Source organism: Halictus rubicundus, unplaced genomic scaffold, assembly GCF_050948215.1.
Source record: "Halictus rubicundus isolate RS-2024b unplaced genomic scaffold, iyHalRubi1_principal scaffold0028, whole genome shotgun sequence".
Lineage (NCBI taxonomy): Eukaryota > Metazoa > Arthropoda > Insecta > Hymenoptera > Halictidae > Halictus > Halictus rubicundus.
The window spans coordinates 1,202,645-1,224,026 of NW_027488569.1; the positions used below are offsets into that span (position 1 = coordinate 1,202,645).

The 21,382-nt window shown below is 38.7% G+C and overlaps 1 protein-coding gene and 1 long non-coding RNA gene across 2 annotated transcripts in view; one reads left to right on the top strand and one right to left on the bottom strand.

Moving 5' to 3' along the window:
• LOC143363222 (contactin) overlaps positions 1-21,382 on the top strand; it is a 48,795-nt gene that overhangs the window by 22,890 nt on the left and 4,523 nt on the right. Inside the window, exons 2-6 of the mRNA XM_076803824.1 lie at positions 9,759-10,607; positions 10,693-11,071; positions 11,161-11,263; positions 14,718-15,190; positions 15,262-15,540. Coding sequence (XP_076659939.1) covers positions 9,801-10,607; positions 10,693-11,071; positions 11,161-11,263; positions 14,718-15,190; positions 15,262-15,540 — 2,041 coding nt within the window. The 5' untranslated portion in view covers positions 9,759-9,800. The remainder of the gene's footprint in view (positions 1-9,758; positions 10,608-10,692; positions 11,072-11,160; positions 11,264-14,717; positions 15,191-15,261; positions 15,541-21,382) is intronic.
• Positions 11,321-14,602, bottom strand: LOC143363229 (uncharacterized). Its single transcript, XR_013083778.1, has 3 exons — positions 14,178-14,602; positions 13,592-13,773; positions 11,321-11,355 (listed from the first exon to the last, which is right to left on the bottom strand). It is a non-coding gene; the product is annotated as an uncharacterized LOC143363229 (long non-coding RNA).

A 21,382-nucleotide genomic window follows, 5' to 3' on the forward strand; every position in this document is an offset into this window, starting at 1 on the left:
TAAGCAGATATCGATAAAGGCGCCACTTATCGGGAAAGATGGGACTGCTGTATTTAATAGTGAAACTTTATACTCTATTTGGTTTTGTTGTAGCCAGTGTTTTAATGAAATTCCTCTTTTGTTATCTATGGGGTTGTGCCAGTCTGCGTGTTTAGCGTTTAGGTCGCCTGCTATTATGAAGTAGTTGTTTGTCTTCCGTAGGTCTAGTTTGTCGAAAATCATTTTAAGCTCTGCCATGAACTCTTTCTTGCAACTACTGGTGGCGTACGCTGCTATTATAAATAAGTTATTTTGCTGAATTTTTAGTCGTATGGTGGTTGATTCGAGGGTCGTACTTTCGAGACAGTTTAGCTGGATGCGCTTGAATTTTATATTGTTTTTGATTAAGATGCCTGTTCCCCCAGCCTGTTTAGCATTCGGCCTGTCATTCCTAAGGAAAGTATAGTTTTTAAAGTTAACGCGGTGCCTGTTGTTTAGCTTCGTTTCGCAAAGAAGAACTACGTCCGGGTCGTGCACTTTGAGAAAATCTGTGAGTGATGCTCTTCGTTCGTTTGTTATAAGGGAGTTGACGTTTATTTCCATGATTTTTATGGTGCGGTGGGGTATTACCCTGGTCAGGTTATTTTGACTATTGTTACCGGCCGCGTTTATAGCCATTTAGAATTCTATTTCTAAAGCGTCGGCTATTGTATTTATTCGACTGCTGTTCGCTTGTATTTGTGTTAGAAGGCGTGCTGTTTGTGTGTTTACTGTGGACTCTATGATTTGTTTGATTTGTTCGAGTAGTGTATTTTGTGAGATTGGGTTTGTCTGGTTATTGGGGAGCAAATGTGTTTGATCTGAGTGATCTGATAGTGTTGGTTTCTTATTTGATAAAACTGAGCTGAAGGATAGTCCTGTTTTAACAAAGTTACTTTTAATTATTTGTTTTTTATCTTTCTCTAATCGTATGTTTTCTTTTCTTGCGTCTATTTTCTGCTTAATTTCTTTTAATTTTGGGCAGCCTCTGTACGATGCTGGATGTCCAAAGTTTTTGCAATTTACGCAGTATGGTTTGTCTATGTTTTCCGCTCTGTTTTTATCATCTAAAGGGAGAAATTTACATTCGCCCGGGTTGTGTTTCTCGGCGCATTTTACGCATCTATATTCTAGATTACAATTCGCTGCGGCGTGCCCTATCCTCTGGCATCTTCTGCATTGCACTTGGACCGATTTATTTAGTCTTTCCCAAGTGATTACAGAGTGCAACACTACTTTAATATTTTTTAATTTTTCTAGATTGCTATCCGGTGATAGCTTGACTAAAAATATTGGCAGGCTCCTATTGTTTTTTATCGAGTTGCGGGTTTTAAATTGGGTTATGCTCAGGAAGTTAAGTCCTTCTGTCCTCTGATTTTTTATGTTCGATAAAATTTCTTCCGGATCAAAGTCGCCGTCTAGATTTTTCAGTAAAACTACTTTGCATTTTTCATTTTTTGGGGTGTATGTGAAGAATTTAAAGCTATTGTTTTTTAATATGATACATATTTTTTTGTATTCTACTATGTTGTACGTTTGTAATATGTGTTTATTGCTGCCAATATTTTTGATTGTGAAGTTATCCGTTATACCTGCATTTTTTATTGTAGTGATGACGGATTTAGCGGCATGGTCGGTAATTGTGATGGGGGGTGGCTTGGCACTGTCGGTCTTCGGTTCGCTAGGTATTGTCTTTTGTCCGACGGGTGCCTGGGGTTTTCCAGCGGCGTTGGAGGTTGAGGTGGAGGGTTGATCCATGTCCATCTTCTTCGCTGCGTCTGGGGTGTCTTCGCTCGTTCTGGGTCTTTTCTGACCTGCGATGCCTGCGTCCTTCAGATTTTTTTGGGCGACCGTTTCGCTTAATGGGGGGTAATGTTCGTCTACCTCCAGGGCTGCGAATCGGTTCTGGTCGAAGAAGGAGATACCTTGGTCTCTCTTTCCGTTTTTCATGCGCTCTTCTTCGAGTTGCTTGGATAATCTTTCTATTGTTTTGTTGAGATTTTCTATGAGTTTCATAAGATCTTCCTGTTTTTTTTTATCCATGCTGCTGTTGTTTGCTTTGTTTACGTTGGGTTCCTCCTTTGGGACCTGTGTGTTGGTCGTTGTTTTCTTTGGTTTTCCCATATCTGTTGTCTCTTGTGCAAATTTCGTTTTGCCGACTTTCTTCTGATAAAGATTTGGTGTAGGATTGATTCGCTTGGTGTTTTTATTATTTTTCAGCAATTGTTTGATCAGATGTGCCGTTTGCGGGTCGTCTAAACAGCTGGATGTTTCGTTGCATTGTGCTATTTTTTTCAGTGCGTTCGTGATTTTTATGTTGGCCTTTGTTGGTAGGTTGCTTATTTTGTTCGCTGCATCGGTTCCATCCTGGTCCGGGTGGTTGAAACTTGTTTTTGCGGGGGCGTCCGCCCCTCTTTGGTCGGTGATCGCGTTCTCAATTTTTTTTGTAATTCGGCGATCACTTTTTTTTTTTATTTTATAACAATTTTACTTGTTCTTACAACTTGTGCACACCTCACTTTGTTCTTGCACAAGCACTGCGTTGTTCTTTGCGTTCGACTTTCACTTTTCGGCACTGTATCCGCACTTCTGCTAAGTGTCCCTTTGGCTACCTGGGTCCTTGAGAGCTCTCTCGGCACGTCTTACCCCGACGGAGGTTCAAGGGATACTGGGATACTGACCACTATACTACCGAGGAGTCACAAATGTTAGTTAATTAGCGCGATTATTTAAATAAACAATGTATGTGATTGGGGTTACAATGTATATATATGGGGAGGGTGGTGTTATAACCACCAGTATTTTTTTGTGTTTTGTCGGTGTTTATCGTTTACATCTACACTAGACAGTTTATAAATAAAGCGCATGTTTGGGTCGTCTCGCTGAATGTTTGTGTTGTATGTGATGTATTTGTCAAATGTTCTTCTATGGACGTGGTATATTAATGGTATATTGTTCGAGTTTTGAATATAGCCTTCACTATCCAAAAAGGTGAAAGATTCAGGAGGAGTATAGCCAGTTTTCATGGTTTCTGTGAAGTACATCGGGTTCGGATATGTGGCGGCAAAGATGAGGCTGTTGGATGATATTTGGCGGGTGCTGGCCCAATGGTTCCTAATCAGTTTTAGGATGAATAGGTCGATCCGGATGAGTTTGGCTTCTTCGTAGAGTCGGTGGTTGCTGATCATCTTGGTGAAGTTGGATTCCGGTGTCCGGTATTTGTTGAGGCAGGCTCTGATGCATTTCCGTTCGAAGGTTCGGAGTCTCTCCATGGTTCCCGCGCTGATGTTGAACCAGATGGGGCATCCGTAGGTCAGGATCGGTCGTATGAAGAGCTTGTAACAGAGAATTTTTACGGATTTATCGAGATCTTTGGAATAAAACAGTCTTTTAAGGGAGAGGAATGCTTTTTGTGCTTTGCCGATTTGGATTTCTACGTGGAAGTTGTAGTTTAATTTAAAATCTAGATGTATGCCTAGGTAGCGAACCAACTCTTTGTGGGGAATTTTGACGTTGGGATTGAATTTATCGAAAATGTGAAATTTTTTTGAGTGTTTCTGCACATCGTAATTAGCGTCAGAGATTTTTGAGATATATGGTCTAAAGAGAATCGTCTCGCATTTATTTATATTTAATTTCAGTTTCCAGGTGTGAAAGTAGTCTTGGATTTTATTGAAGGTTTCTTGCAATTCAGTTTGGATTTTGGATACTTTGTTATCGCGCACGTAGACTAGTAGGTCGTCCGCGAAGGCTATTACCCCTTTAGAGTTGTCGCTATTTAGGCCATACATTTGGAGAAGATCGCTTATGAATATGTTAAACAAGACAGGGGAATTGACTGTGCCTTGTTGTAGGCCGTTATCGATGTTGAAACATTTGTTTGATTTGAGATGGCCGTTTGTAACGTAGAATTTTTTGTCATGTAGCATGCTCCAGATGATTTTAATTAAATGAATTGGAAATTCTTTTTTAAGGAGTTTAAAAAAGAGTCCATCCAACCAGACTGTATCAAAAGCTTTTTCTAGATCTATGAGTACGGCGCCTATGCAGTCGCCTGCATTTCTGGCCCAGCAGATGTCTGAAGTGAATTTAGTGATAGCGTGAACGGTGGAATGTTTATGGCGAAAGCCGAATTGAGATTCCGGGATAATTTCTTTGGAATTGCAAAAATCAACTATTGCGTTATTGACAAGTGTTTCGAAGACTTTGCTGATGTTTGGGAGCAGACTGATTGGCCTATAGCTATTGGGGTCGCTGCTGTCTTTGTCTTTCTTTTTTATGTTTATTAGTTTGGCCGTTTTCCAAGTTGCTGGGAAGTGATAGCAGTTTAAGCAGTTATTGAAAATAATTGTATAGAAATATATGTAACGTCCGGGGAGGTGTTTTAATGCTATGTTTGGGATACCATCAAAGCTCGAGGATTTTTTATTATTGAGATTGTGAAATGTATATTGTAGTTCTATTGGTGATGTGAAGTAGTTGGGAGGGATTTCTGGAGCTTCGGGATTGCTGGCTTTGTTGTTGTCTGTGAATGTACATAAGGTTCTACCGTTAAGTATGTCTTGCTGTATGTCTGTACGTAGTGCGTCTACTTTCTTGTGGATTATGTTGGACAGTTGTGGTTTGCCCATGTGGTTGTTTTGGGAGTGGACTGTCTCAAAGTGTGCTCCCATTACGTCTAAATTTATTCTGTTCGTCCGTTATTAGAATTTTGTCGGAATCTGTCGAGAGGAGATTGGTATTCAGATCAGCTCTGCTAAGGATGGCGGTGTTTGACGCGGGAATTTTTAAGGTGTCAATGTCGTTGTTTTCTTTGTGACGGAATATGCTATTTATTGACGGGAAAAGTTCTTCTTGTTGTCTGAGGGAGATTTTAATAATTTTCTTTTTCCAATGGTTGCTCACCGAGTTTTGAAAAGCTTTCTTAATTTCGTGTCTGGTGTGTTTTAATCTTTTTTGTAGATGGTCTATTATAGGATCGTTAGCGGAAGTGTAATTGCGGAGGTCTTTTAATCTATGAATTTGTGTAATGAGTTTACTTTTATCGGCTCTGAGTTGTTTGATTTCGGGTGTGATGTATTTGTCCGTCGAGTTGAAGTTATTGTCTATTTTCGGTACTGCGATATCAATTGCTTTTACGATGTTGTCATTCAGTTTCTCGATATATTTTTCAATTTCTTTTGTTGTCAAGTTTTTATTGTCGGGGATTTCCGTGTCGTCGTTGTCGGTTAGGAAGGTTTTGTATTTTGCCCAGTCTACTTTATTGTAATTGTATTTTATGGTCGGGGTTGTTTCGTCAAAGATGAACTGTTCGGCTGTTGGTATGGATATGGTCATAAGGGTGGCTCTATGGTCGCTGTCGTATCTTGATGAGTGTAGGAGGTTAGGGCCAGGTATGTCGTGGAATTTGATTCTATTGTCCGAAATACAGAGGTCTATAAAGGCTCCGCTTTTCGGAAACGAGGGTATTGCGGTACTGTGGAGGGTTGCGCGGAAGGTGATTTGGCTTTCTATAAGCCATTTGTTTAAGGAGACTCCTCGAGCATTGTTTATGGTATTTCCCCAGGCATGATGTTTCGCGTTAAGATCACCTGCTAGCAGGTAAAAATTGCTAGCTTTGTATAATTCTAGAGAATCGAAAAGGGCTCTGAGCTCTATCATGAATTCTTTCTTACAGCTGCTGGTGGCATAACTCGCGATGAGATACAATTTGCAATTGTTTTGAAATTTAATTTCTACTACTGTAGATTCGAAACAGGTACTGTCTTTGATGCAGTTTAGCTGGATGTTTTTGAATTTAATATCCTTACGGATTAGTAATCCTGTGCCTCCTGCTTGTTTAGCATTTATTCTATCGCGTCTGATAAAGATATAGTCCTTGAAGCTCAATTTGTGGACCGGATTTAGTTTTGTTTCAGAGAGTAAAGCTACATCTGGTTTGTGCTTATTAAGGAAATCCAGGAGAGTGACTCTTCGTTCATTTGTTATGATGGAGTTTACATTAATTTGGACTATGTGCAATTCTTTTAAAATTAATTTATTGGTTATGTTTACGCGGATATCGGGAGCCATTGGATTAGAAATTGATATCTAAGGCCTCTGCAATGATGTTAATTGTATTCGCGTTCGAGATGATGCTTTCTTTTAGTGAGGATATTTGTGAGTTTATCGCGAAAGTGATTACGTTTCTGATATTTCTACGAGAACGGAGGGGTGTGTCGCGTGTGTTTCCTGTGGTTGCGATCGTATGGGCATAGTTTGTTGGGTCTGTAGAGTTTGTGTCTGTTGGGATTGGGGGTTTGGTTCTACTTTGTTTGAAGCTATGGAACTATACGATATGTGACTTTTAACTATGTTGTTGTAAGATTTTATTTTATTCTGTGCGACTGTCTTTGCTTGGAGTTTACGTTCCTCTATTTTTTGTTTAATTTCTTTTAATTTAGGACATCCTCTGTATGAGGCGGGGTGTCCGAATTGTTTGCAATTCGTGCAGTACGGTTTCGACTCCTCGGTATCCGCGATTATGTCTGTTTTTGATCGCGGGCACCCTCCTGGATTATGGGGCGTGTTGCATTTTACGCATCTATAGTTTAGGTTGCAATTCAATGCAACGTGGCCGATACGTTGGCATCTTTTGCATTGGATGCGATCTTTTTTAATTAGTTTTTCCCAAGATATGATGGAGTGGAGGACTGTCTTTATATTTCTTAGGTTATTAATCGAACTGTTTTAGGAGATTTGAACTATGTAAATTGGGAGATTTCTCCCTTCCTTTAATGAACGTTGTGTTTTGAATTTTCTGACTGTTTTGAATTCTACGTTTTCTACCTTTTCGTTTTTGAGGTCTTCAACGACTATTTCTGTATCAAAGTCTCCTTCTAGATTTTTCAGCAAGACTGTGATAGGTTTTTCCTGTTTGGGGGTGTAGGTGAAATATTCTACGTTACTTAATTTTAGAGTATTACAAGCTAATTTGAATGCCTCTAGACTGGATGTGTGGATGATATGTTTATTATCATTGATTTTTTTGATTGCAAAGTTTTTCTCTATTTTCTTCATTAATTCTAGGGTTGTTTTCACTGGGGTAGAGTAGATAATTATTGGTGGGGGCTTCGAAATTTTTGAAATTTGATGTGATTGCGTCGCCTGGTTTTCGAATCGCGGCTTCTTTGTGGGCGGGTGTGGAGCTGGCGCTTGAACTGTCTTCGGATCGGCCATTATGGTCCCACTTCCTGTCACCTTGGTTGTTAAGGGAGGTGCTGGCAGGCTGTTTTCTCGCTTCTGCGAAGAGACCTCTATCCACTGTTCGTTTGCTGGAGGGTGACTCGGCGCTGGGATGAACGTGGTTTGTTGATTTGTTGTCTTCTCATATGCATACCAGCGAAAAAAGGTGCCTATATATAAACCTTTTACCGTTTACACGACAAATGGATATATCATTGACATGTTCGGACCTTTTTATGCCAACCAGAATGATGCTGAAATCATGCAGATCGTTGTTCGAGATCCCAATGGCTTGAAAACTCTTATGAAACGGGGAGACCTTTGTATTGTAGATCGCGGTTTTCGTGCTGTTAAATGACACTTAGAAGAGTCTGGGTTTCATGTTTTCATGCCTGCATTAAAAGGCAATCGTTCTCGACTAACTACTGAGGAGCCCAATTCATCTCGCAAAATTACCAAAGTTCGCTGGGTCGTCGAGGCTATACATGGCATATTAGGGAAAAAATACCGGCATTTACACAACCAGCTCGACAACAAACTTCTTCCTACAGTCAAATTGTATTTCAGGATTGCATGCTTCCTAAATAATAAGCTCAGTAATAACAGACAGGATATTGAGTGAAGATAAAGTAATAAACAGTTTAGCACAAGTGGAAGCGCAACACTGGAACCGCAGAAAAACGCCATTTAAAAACATATCTTCCACCGATATTTTTGATTTTCCGGAAATGACAGAAGACGATTTAAAGATATTTTTCACGAGATCATACCAATTACACTGTACAACACCAAAATTGTTTTGCAATACCTGTTGGGTGAATCTTATACACTTTGTCAATCTAAAACCAAATCTGAAAGTAGAATTGCTCTATCACGCCACGTTTTCGAAAAATATTGGTTTTTGTAAAAATGCACGATTTTGATTAAAAAATTACGTGTTACGCAAAAACTAAACACGCGAGAAAGTTCAAATTCGAGTCAAGAGATAGAGGGGACTCTCCTCTACATATTCATATAGTCAATTATATTTTTATGTACTTCCTAATAGTTGTAAATGGTTGTTAAAGTTTCAAAATGTGCCCACGCGGCTACTTTGTACGCTCTATTTTTGTATTTATATGAAAAATCCTTTATCTAGCTGGAATTTACTATACAGGAATGCATTCTACAGACATTTCTGGTAAAGAAACCATTCACGAAAAGTATTTGGTTTCCTTAATATACGAGAAGGTTCAGAAAATATTAATTGACAGCTTGTGCGCGACGCGTTCGCGCCAGACGGCCATTGCAGCCTTTTCTCGATTCGCCAGGGCCGTCGCTATGCGTAGTCGACATTGGTACCACTCAAGTATGTCTTTGCTTACTATGCTTAATTACATACATTTTTTTGTCTTTTTGTCATTCACATTTCATTGTTTTCATTTCTTTGCTTAATAAAGAAAATTGAATACAAAAACTTACCTATTTCTGATGTAAACAAATTTAAAAATGTTTCCGCCTTGCTTGACGCTTGTTCTTTGTGTCCCGATTTTCAATAATAAGTGTCCAACAGTAATCAGCAAGCAATTTTTTATCAAAATCATGCATTTTTACAAAAACCAATATTTTTCGAAAATGTTGCGTGATAGAGCGATTCTGCTTTCGGATTTGATTTTAGAATGACAAAGTCTACAAGAATCGCCTAGCAGGTATTGCAAAACAATTTTGGTGTTATACAGTGTTATTTCTGTAAAATGTTTATCAGTGCCTAATAGACTTACAGAATAAATAAAACGTCACAATTTTAAGGTTAGCTTAGTTTGTCACGAAAAAACCTCAAAAACCGTTTTTTTTAACTACGGCGTACCCATTGTAAAATCTGAAAAATTCATGAACAATATTTATAAAAAATATACCGGTACTGTAAAAATATTATTTTTGAGGTATATTTATTGACTAATATTTTTTTTTGAGGTATTTGATTTTTTACAAGCAGAAATTTCAATTTAAAAATATGAAACTAATTGCAGAGTATACGTTTGGATGCTTAACACGTTCTAGATTTTTCTTTGAATTTCTAATCATCAACACCTAAGGAAAATATGCCAAAAACTGATTTTTCGATTTTACCCCATAACTACTCTCCCGATCGAGATATAGGGTTGAAATTTTACACAGGATGTTCTTTCTTGATGCCCTATCGAATGACCCATCCGGCATATAATTTGACTCAAGGGAACTTTTAACCTCCTTATCCGACTATACCCTTTGCTCAAAACAGACTTGACTAACTGGGACATATTTGTAGTTCTTTCATTGACTAATGAGACAATTTTATACAATTGAGCATATATTTAGAACGAGGTTACATAAATGTATTTTATTTGGGCCTGTATTAAAAATTAAAATGAATAAATTAAAAACATATGAATAATAAAAAATTAATCAGTGCTGTCTTAATTATAATTAATACGTACCATTTGGTATTACATTTAATGAATAATGTAGAAAACTAAAATATTATTATTTATTTACAGGGAATGTAATAACATATCATCTGGGTTGAAATACATGTGATAATGTGTCATATACCAATAAGTGGGGCACTCATTGTGGTTGTTTTGAATAGTGTATTTTCTCAGAATGTATTAGATGGAGAAGTATCATATCAGTGTCCACAGCATTGGATAAAATTCCAAGAATTTTGTTACCGTTTTATAAAAAGTCCAATCCGAGAAAGAGAGGAAGCTAGAAAAAATTGTCAAGCTTATCAGAGTGAACTCATTACAATTAATTCTTTGGATGAACATGGATTTGTATTGTATCAATTGTTGTGGCAAGATCCTCAACATCGAAAATGGTATACTGGTATTAAATATCAGAATGGAAATTGGATAAACGAGGGTGATAATACTCAGTTACTAAATATGGATAATGCATTCCTACCTGAGCGTAATGATAATATAATTAGTAAAGATTATTTGGTATATTCTTATCACAATAATTTGCAACGTTGGGGACTAGAGAAAGTAACAGGCAGAGAGAAGTTACTATATATCTGTGAAGCTCCAATTTCTACTTTGCATAATTTAGTAGAAGATGATCGTACTTATCAATATGGTGTTGAAATTGATAATCCTAATCAAATACCTAGAGGACCATATTTTATAAAACAGCCTCTAGATAAAGTATTTGATGTATCAACAAGGAAGATAAGTAATGACGTTTCATTAAGCTGTCTTGCAGGTGGTTATCCTGCTCCAATGTACGAATGGTTTAAGGAAGATTATGAGAACGATAGGTTAATTGCAACAAAAATAGATCCATTAACAAATGTTAGATATACTGTGAGTGGAGGTACTTTAATTATTTATGAACCCGATCAGGTAATTATATTTTATTTATTATGAAATTTACTTTATAATAAATTGGAGACAAATAGTACTAAGAATAGTAATTAACTGTTTCTAGACAGTAGATAGAGGTTCATACCATTGCAAAGCTACAAATAAGTTTGGCACAATTATATCTGAAAGTGTTGAATTGTCATTTGGTTATATATTGGAATTTAATTTGAAACGTTCAGAGGAGCGTGGGGATCAAAATTGGGGTAAAGCTGTATACTGTGATCCACCACAACATTTTCCTGGTGTAAAACACTATTGGGCACGTGATTATTTTCCTAATTTTGTGGAAGAAGATAAACGTGTTTTTGTTTCCCATGATGGGGCACTTTATTTTTCTGCGTTGGAAACGATTGATCGTGGAAATTATTCTTGTAATGTTCAAAGTGTTGCATCAGATACTGGCCGCAACGGACCATTCTTTCCCTTGAGAGTTGATTCACATTGTAATTATTTTTTTACTTATAATTATTGAGTAACACAACATATTAAACAACCATTTGACATATTTATTGATTCTTCTTCTTCTTTTCAGCTTCCTTTCAGCAGTTAAAATTTCCCAATAATTTTCCAAAAGCATTTCCAGAAGCACCAGTTGCTGGAGAGGAGGTCAGACTTGAATGTATTGCATTTGGATAGTAAGTTTTTCTAATATTTTCTTATGCATATAAGGTGACTAAGATTACATGACATAGAATATATTTGCGTTTCAGCTTATGTGTGTTTCAATCTAAAAATTTTTTAATAGATTTCATAATATAAGCTTTACGCAGTTAATAGCTAATACTAGAACATGTTTTCATGCTTACAATAATTTAGTTTTGAAGCATTTAAGTCAAGAGGTATTTATTTCAAATATATACGGAGTGGGGCACCAGATTTAACTACCTTGATTTACGAAATTATTATTATACGTAGGGAGAAATGTTTGGATGGAGATTAAATGACCTTAACCACTTCGTGACCACGGACGAGTTATCTAACGACGAAATACCGTTCGTACGATGACCACAGACGAGTTATCTCGCGACGCAATGTCGCTTGCGCTATGCCACTATGACATTTTTTTTATAGAGACTAAAGAGCTGCATCGATTGGTGCAAAAAAACTTATTGGTACCGTTCAAAAAATCAAAGTTGACCTTCACAAGTCATTGACGTATCCAGCTACAATAAAATAATGTCGTAAATCAAGGTGGTAATATCTGGTGTCCCACACTGTATACAAGGTGTCTCATCTAACTCAACCAACTAAAATATCTCGTTTGTTTTTTATGATAGAAGAAAATTTCAGAGGAAAACATTATTTGGTTTAGAGGGGCAAATATTATGATAGGCAAAAAAATTTGTTCAAGGTTACATTTTTTGAGATTTCAAGATCATCGAAGTTTTTTTTAAATGGAATGATATATTTTTATTATCCCTATATGATAGCCAAGGTCAAAACGAATCCAACGACCTGTAATATTATGACCTTCACGTGACCTTGAGTTTGTTATCACCAACGATTCCACACCATACATTTACACTCCAGGGACGCTGGTGTACAATTTGTCGAAGCCATTTCGGGTTTTCAGTGCACCAATAATGCATATTATGTGTATTCAGTTGTCCATGGTTAGAAAAAGTAGCTTCGTCAGTAAAGAGAACGTCATAAAAGATATGTTCATTTCTTTGTATTTGCTGCAATGCCCATGTACAAAAAGCAACACGATTATCAAAGTCGTTGCCATGAAGCTCCCGATGTAGGGAAATATGGTATGGATGAAATTTATGACATTGCAATATTCGGGACACACTTGCTTTGGAAATGCTTAAAAAATGTCCAATTTTTCAACAACTTGTAGTAGGATCAATGTTGACTGTAGCCAATACAAAAGTTTTGGCATCTTCTCCAGTAGCAGGCTTTGATCTTTTCTGTTCAGTGATTTAATACACCCTGTTTTACAAAACAATTGAACTATGCGATCAAAACTTTGTCAAAAAGGATGATTTATTTCAGGGTATTTTTCTGCCTATAGTTGAGATGCTTGTACTGAGTTACTTTACTTTTTAGCCTCACCATAAACTAAAATCATTTCTATCTTTTCTTCATCACTGTACACCATCGATTCAGAGAAGTGACGTTATTTTTCACAATCGAATGAATCCCGATGAATTTCTTAAACGTACTGACTAGAGTCACAGAAAGGAGAAGAATTTGTATTAGTGTTTACAATTTATTGTAAGTGTGTTTACAGTCATTAGTCAAGGTTCAAGAACATTTCTTGAAAACCTAGGGGGATCATGTTATCGTTATTTCACTATTTACATCAAGCGTCCTACTTTTATGAATTTTTTGTACTCAATGTCACGTAAAGGTCATAATATTACAGGTCGTTGGATTCGTCTTGACCTCGGCTATCACACGGCAAAAATAAAAATATATCGTTCCATTTAAAAAACCTCGTTGACCTTGAAACCATACTATTTGCCCCTCTGAACCAACTAATTTTTTCCTCTGAAATTTTCTTCTGTCATAAAAAACAAGCGAGATATTTTAGATGGTCGAGTTAGATGAGACATCTTGTATACGTATATATAGCGTGCTAAAAAAAATCATTAACATTTATATGGTATATAGTTGTTATGTCCCAGACAGGACTACTTATGAATTCTAGAGCGAAATAGAACGCAGTTTTGAACCTACCTGCATACACCGGCTACGGTTCGGGAAATTGAGGATTGTTTAAATAAATGCAAAAAGATGCAAAGTACAAATAATGCCAGTAATAACAATAATAATAATACTAATATTACCGTTAGCTAGGGCTTCGCACAATCTTCTTGAACAAAATACTACTACGAACACTACGTTTAACCCGTGAAATTATTTGTGGAAAAAGAACTAGTGTTGACGAGCTGGCCCCCTTTTTATAGGCTGGCCAGTCCATTGTTTTTCCAAGATGCTGGCTCAGGAGCGCGGACCTTGCATCTTTTTATCTTCTTGTTGTCTCCTAACTAGTTAACTATATGCTGACAGGATTCTTTTACTATGAAATCGGCGTCTTTTTCTTATAATTTGATACCTTTCCTGTTGGTTCTTAGTGTGTAAACCGAGCTTTATCTGCGTGTCTTCGCAGGAAGATAAGTTCAAGTCTTGTCCTTATCTGTCCATTGTTTTCGGCGCTAATTTACTGCGTAGTTAAAGTCGTTAAATATATCTGACGGGCGGTCCGAAACGAGATTTAGTTGTATCTAGCGGGTGATCCATAGTAGTGGTTTCCGGAGTTATAATATTGTTGAAACGCATTCCGCTTATATATAATGATTGATGTTTACATATATAATGTTCCTTAAAAATTATGATGCTTATTTTAATACCTTATTTCTATATTTTCCTTCTCGCGTAACATCATCTAATTTTCATAACAATTCCTTTATCTGATTGAGTATTCATTGGCAGTCGAACCACCGGACGTGACATAGTACACATTGTGCTGCGTAAAAAACCTTAGTAAACTAGTTTCTGAGATATGAAGATTTTTGTTTGCCAGCATTATGATCAACTTACTTTCATCGCGTGCGATGCTTTCTTCAGTGTTTATAAACCGTGTTCTGAATGTCCTCATTTAAGTGGCGACAGTAGATTTCATCCGGAATCAGTCAGTTGTGTATCGAAGGAAGGAGAACACGTGGAAAATTTTCTGTAAATATCAAAAGGTCAGTAGTAAATGAATCATGATGTTAGCAAACAAAAATGTTTATATCTCAGAAACGGTTGACCTTTCGACCTATATTTACTAAGGCTTTTTTACTCGGCACAGTGTGTTCTATATACCATAAAAATATTGAATGGCTTTTTCTTTAATACCTTCTATTTATTATTTCATGATCACAAAAAATTATTTGTGATTATTAGAAAGTATTTCTCCTGCTATAATTATACTTCTTTTGCCTTTATTCATATGATGACATCATTATAGACATCATAAAATTTCTGTATCCATTTATTTCATTTCCTTTTCTAAAATGCAGTACTGTAAGCATGCAGGAGATATACTGAAAATATTGAAAAGTGATTAAAACATAAACGTTCTTTAACTTTACTTAGCCCTGTTCCATCTTACAACTGGACGCGACGGGGTGCGCCATTACCACGTGGAGCACATACAACTAGTTACAATCGTGTATTAATAATACCAAAAGTACACGTTGACGATCAAGGGGAATACATTTGTAGAGTTCATAATGACAGATTTTCAATTGATAATTCTGTTAGATTAACTATACAAGCAGCTCCTAATTTCACCATTCCATTAGTTGATAAACATATGGATAATAGAGGAGAATTAACTTGGACATGCGAAGCATTTGGAATACCAGATGTAACTTATAGTTGGTTTAAAAATGGTGAACTATTAGATATGGAAACATTGCACCCTGAAGATAAAGGCCGTTATTCTATACAAGATAACGTTCTCAGTATAAAACTTTTGGATCCAGAAAGAGATCCAGCTATGTATCAGTGTCGCGCGAAAAATCAATTAAAAACAAAATATACATCTGCACAACTTCGAGTTTTATGTAAGTTCTTATTCAAATATTCCACTTAAGTTTAATTAAATCTTGATATAAATACATTTTGCACACTGCAGCATTGAAACCATCATTTAAAAAACGACCTATGGAACCTGAGACATATGCGGCTGAAAAAGGCAACGTTACAATTCTGTGTAATCCTGAAGCTGCACCTAAACCAAAATTTGTCTGGAAAAAAGATGGAAACGTAATTGGTTCAGGTGGTAGGCGGAGAATTTTAGAAACTGGTAGCCTTATAATTAGCCCAGTTTCTAGAGATGATGAGGGCACTTACGTTTGTACTGCAACAAATCAATACGGAACTGATGAAACCCGTGGGCGATTAATAGTTTTACGTAAGTTAATATCAATTATAATAAAAAATTTACACGTTCAGACCGGGTGATGTTTTAACATTTTCGTGACTAATAAGAAAACATACGGAAGTAATACACGCCGATTGTGATGAAACTTTGAGACAAGGTAGTTCTTAGAAAAATATTATAAAGTACCAACCGTAGTAAACGTATTTCGACCATGAGTAGGTCAACATCGGCAGCGCCATTAACGATTTGACGCGATCGCAGCGGAGAGCAGCGGAGAGTAGCGGTGAACGAAAGAATTAAATATCTTGTTGTACCATCACATAATTATTCAAAATATCATGGAGGTCTCCTATTTGTTTAATTATTCGTATCTAAGGCCTTTATATTGCAGAAAATGCCGAAAAATTTATATTATACTAACTTTTTTACAATGAAAAAATCATAATTCTATTTTATCCGTACTTTTTATTTGGGTATATACTTTTTGTTGGGTACTTTTGGTAAATAAGTGGATATTCACTCTTTGGTTTTTCTCTTGGTTATATTCACAACAAACATATAAGGAATCTTTAACACGTGCACTCTTTTTCATCGCCACTGGCAATCTCTCCCAATCCTGCGCACGACAACGACACACTTCATTTCATTCCCCACTCCTCACTCATTTGCTCTTTCTCTCTCATACTATTCTCTATCGTTCAATCGTTCCTTCTAGATCTTCTAGACACACGCACGCACGCACGCACGCGGCTTTGCTATGTGAACCACTCCTCCAGCCCTAATAGTTTCCGATATACCTGATGTACCAGATATGGATAGACCAGTCGACCAGATATGGTTCGACCCCCAAATTTGGGACGCTGTTTTCACTCGTTCAGTCTGAACGAGGATCGATCAAAAAATATGTATGCAATATTTTTCTAAGAACTACAATACATTTTCCCAAAGTTTCATCACAATCGGTGAGTATTACTTCGGTATGTTCCCCTGTAAGTGACTCTTTAATTAAAAAAAAAAAAACATCCAATAATATCGAAGGTACTTAGGTCACGATTTGATACTACACGGCATTAAATTCATCGTTTTTAAAGTTGTACTCACATATTGCTTGTTTTGTGGGTGTCAACAAGCTGTCAGTCCAGGTCTGAACGTATTAATAACGTTGTCAGATAGCCAAATCTGACACGGGAGAAAATTAAGAGAGTCTACTAGGAGACACAGACAGCATATTGGCGGCAGATTTCTAGCAGACGTTGACCAAAACCTTTTTTTATTAAATTAAGATTTTAGACCTTTGAAGGTCCATAGATACAGAGTATCAGGTACATCAAGGTTGTTTATTGATAAATCTAATATGATATTATTTTCTAATTAGTCTTAACATTGATATACAAAATTTTAACTAGGTATCCTAAATCCTAAATACTAATCTGACGTTGGTTTATAGTCTTTGACATTTTATTCGCACTGCACATATAACAAATAAGGTTATATTGCATACTTCTATCACTAACAAGGGGACGGCGCAGTCGACGGGAAACGGATTTTCTAGGAACTGACGTTATTTGAAGATGTCGTGCCCAAGTTTAATTTGGCCAAAGAGTAGGGACGCTTCTTAAGATTTTCCGAGAAAACTGCACTTGAAAGTCGGTTTTTTCGCTTTACTCGATCATATCGAGTTCGTGTTAACCTATAAACATGAAGCCGCGTGGCCGAGAGCGAGACTGGAGTGCGTCGTGTGACTCGGCTGTAAGCAGATCGCTCCCGCTTACACTCGAGTCTTTTTCCTTTAATTTCTGGAGTTTTCTTATTTCCTGTGCATCTAAAGTGAGAATACTAGTGCCTACGGTGTACTGAACAATTCCACCGACCCAGATCCACCCGGGTCCAGGTTTTTTTCTCATTTTTCGGTGCCTTTTCGTGCTTGGCGTCACCTGTATACAAGGGTCTGGACGAAAACTTCGCATATTGTAACATTTAAGAATATCACAGAAGACAACTGATGATGAACAATGGAGTGTATTTTTATACAATCCTCTAGAATTTTTTTCGCATTTCTGCTAAATTAAATGAGGACAATTTTGTAGACGCTTTATTAAATTTATTAATTTTAACATGCATTTTCTATTTAAAAAATAACACTAACTGTTATTTTATGCTTAAAATTGAGGTAGGTAACAATTGAAAGAAAAAAAATATCGAACGTGGGACTCGAACCAGCAATCTACTGATTACGAGGTTCTTGTCGCTACGTCCTCGGTTACTCGGCTTCATGTTTATAGGTTAACGCGAACTCGATATAACCGAGTAAAGCGAAAAAACCGGCTTTCAAATACAATTTTCTCGGAAAATATTGAGAAGCGCGCCCTACTGCTTGGCCTTTAACTTCGATACATCTTCAAGTAGCGCTAGTTTAAGGAAAATCCGTTTCCCGTCTACTGCGCCTTCTCATTGTGAAATTAGTGCAGGCTTGGCATTTAACTTGCCCGATCCGAGGCTCTCTCAAAGCCTACGCCCCCTTGACCTGGCCGCGCGTCTCGCTCCAAATAACGGCCCAAGTTCTCGAGCCACCTCAGGCCCCTGCCATATCAACTGCGCGTGGCACATTAAGCCCACACCCGTATCAATAGGTTTCCACACCACCTATGAGGTATTATTGCCAGTGTGTTTCTTTTGTGAGTGGTATCCCCTGTAGGTCCATTCCACTGTCTCGCATGATAATTTGGAGAAAATAATCCTGTTTTGAGAAATTTTGCGATCCGGATTTTCTCACTGTTCGGATCGACTTATTTGTGCAAATGTTCGTTCTCGACAATGCGTGGCATTAAGACAGAACAGCGTACAGTGCTGAACGATCCCTCGCTATCGTCTGCGATGCGAATAGCGACGTCCAGCCTTCCCATCGATATTTTAGATCTACCAAACGGGTTTAAATGTACGTCGAAATCTAGTTTTCCTAAATGATAGCACAATTTTGACAATATAATTAAAAACTATTTTCCAAATTTATTTTCTCGAAATTATCATGCAATGCAGTGGCATGGGCTTACACGAGATACCACTAACAAAAAACGCATTGTCAATAGTACCTCATGGGTAATGTGGAAACCTATTGATACGGATGTGGTCTTAATGCGCTATGCGCAGTTGATATTGTAGCAGTTGAGAACTTGACCGTCACGGGGAGCGAGACGTGCGGCTGGATGAAGGGGGTGTACAGAGGTAAAGTCATCAAAACGTGGTCAAAAATCGATGAAATACTTCAATTTAGTTGAACATCGGTATTCCGGAGGTTTTCAGGTCGCTGATTATGAATCCGATGTCAAAATTACCAAAAAGAAACGGTAGATTCAATATGGTAGATGCGTAACTCAAAATAATGTCGGATTTCCTTGGAAACTAGTATTTACCTATTTTTTTGGTCGCTGAATATGAATCTGGTATCAAAATTATACAAGTTAGTGCGCGGCACGTTCAAAACGCGGGTCCCATTCATAGTAGTGTTATTTATTGTCACTTCGCGTTTTCTCCGCTGCATCAACTGAGGGACGGAAACGCAAGCGATACCACCGGGTATTTACATGCTATGACGCCGGGCAACGCGGTACGCCATCCACCCGGGACAAACGGTTTCTCGCGGGCTCGTACTCTCGCAACGAATTGCGAATTTCCTCACCGAATCAGGCGCCAGACACCCGAAGGTGTCACGCAAACGGTAACTCTCGACATCCTAATATTTACCGAGGAACCGTAGGCTACGAGAACTACGCGAAGTCCTGGATAGTTCGCAAACGGGCACAGGATTCTACGTGGGATAGCGCGGGGTGTTCCCCACGGCGTGATGAGTTCGCACAAGAAAGTTCGACACGAGATTACGGCTTTAACATGAATTTAATTGAAATGTAAAATGCGGTGGCTGCCGGTCGAAACCGTGGAAATGTCCAAAAGATCATGCGTGAATTCTCCCCAAATTGACGACTACGCGACTCCCGCGAATCCTCAACTCTGCGTTTGAACCGTCAACGTACAACTGTCAAAGGACGGTCACGCGGTCCCCGCTATCCGACCGGATTCGTGTTTAAACTGGCGGCGTATAATCGTCGTATCGCGGGACGAACGCGAATCCACCAAGACACAACATGAGCCACCACGAAAATATTGGTCACAAAGTCACAAGGGGGCCTGGCTGGTATTTACCAACGGCATCAGCGGAAAGGCGGCGGTTGTTCGGTAACGACTTCTCTCCTCTGACCCTCGGCACTAAGCACTACTAATTTAGGTCTCTAAATTATAATTCGACTATCCGCGACTATGGCCAACGCAACAGTGGCCTAATTCGCGGTGACTCGGGAACGTGGTTCCCCCCCCCCCCCCCCGCCCCTCGCAACGCTACCCTACCCTATGCGCTTCGCTCGCATCTAAGGGACGGACCCTACGTGACGGGTCTCCAGCTTCCGATAAATTCATATTTTTTCCGCGGCCGTCTGGGGGGGGGGGGCGATAGTTTCCCGTGGCGGGGGTGGCACGAGTCGCACCGGCAGTGGACCGAAGAATTCTTTCCAGGCCAGGCGTTGGCAGAGGAGAGTAGATGATCGCCTCCGGTCCAAAGTCCCTCGTCGGCGCCTCCAGGTTGCTCAACCCGGGATCGGTCACTCTCTCGTTGTCTTCTTACGGACGTATTCCCATAGCCAATCGTTAGCGCTCCTCTTTTTGAGGTCGTGCGCCAATTTCCATTCGGTAGGAAAAAGGATTCCGGACCCCCTGGGCCTGAAAAATTCGCATCGCGCCCAAAAGTGGCACGACGCTCAAAATTCTAAATCTTTAGTTATCCGTTCGGAGGGACCAAATTCTGCTCGAAGCACGGTTTGGTACCAAATGGACAAGCCTTTTGCTCGCAAAATGTGATACCAACATTGCGCAAAATTTGCTTGAAACAGCATTTGGCTAAGTGGGTATTGTTACGAGCCAGGGCTGCGAGCAACGCGAGAGGCCGGCGAGGGGTTGTTACCCCAGGAATATGGTTTCAGTTTGTTAGTTAGGTACGCGGACGCACCCAATGCGAGATCGGGGAGCCGCTAGGATAGTTGACGTCGAGGACGCACCTGATGCGAGATCAGGGAACCTCTGGGAGGTTGGAGTCAAACGCAGACGCACCCGATGCGAAACCAGGGAGCTACTAGGAGGATGAAACTTCGTGATCGCACCCAATGCGTTATCGGGGAGTCACTAGGAGAGACACGCGGCGAACCCGATTTAAAAGGAAGGTGGATAACACGCAGACGCACCTGATGGGAAACCAGGGAGCTGCTAGGATACGGAAGAACCCAATGCGGAATCGGGGATCCGCTAAGATGGTATAATTTTCGTGGACGCACCCAATGCGAAACCGGGGAGCCACTAGGTTGGAGAAATCTTCGTTGAATTGAATCTAAGATTAGTAAGCCTCGTAACTTATATATAATTTACTTGATACAATCCGAGCGGTAAGATTGTATCATGTGGGAACGTTCAATTATTAGATTAGGATATCAGGCAATAATTAAAGGTTGTAGATTACGCGAGTTAACAAACAAGACAAATATATTCTGATTTGGAATAGTTACAAGTGTAATTGTTTGTGTCGCGAGTGGATGTAGTAAGTGTACAATTAGAGAAATTGTTACCTAATGTTGCACGGTGTTGACGCACTGGCAATGCGGGGTTAGATAGCGATTGTTGAATGCCAAATAGAATATCTACCGAACTAACGGAATCTATAAGGTTACAAATTGATTCGAAAGGGACTTTAAGGGGGCCGGCAGGCATTTGGCCTTGACTGTCACGCTATGTTATCCTGTGCCTTTTTTCTAGACATTTTACGTCTTAAATAAGT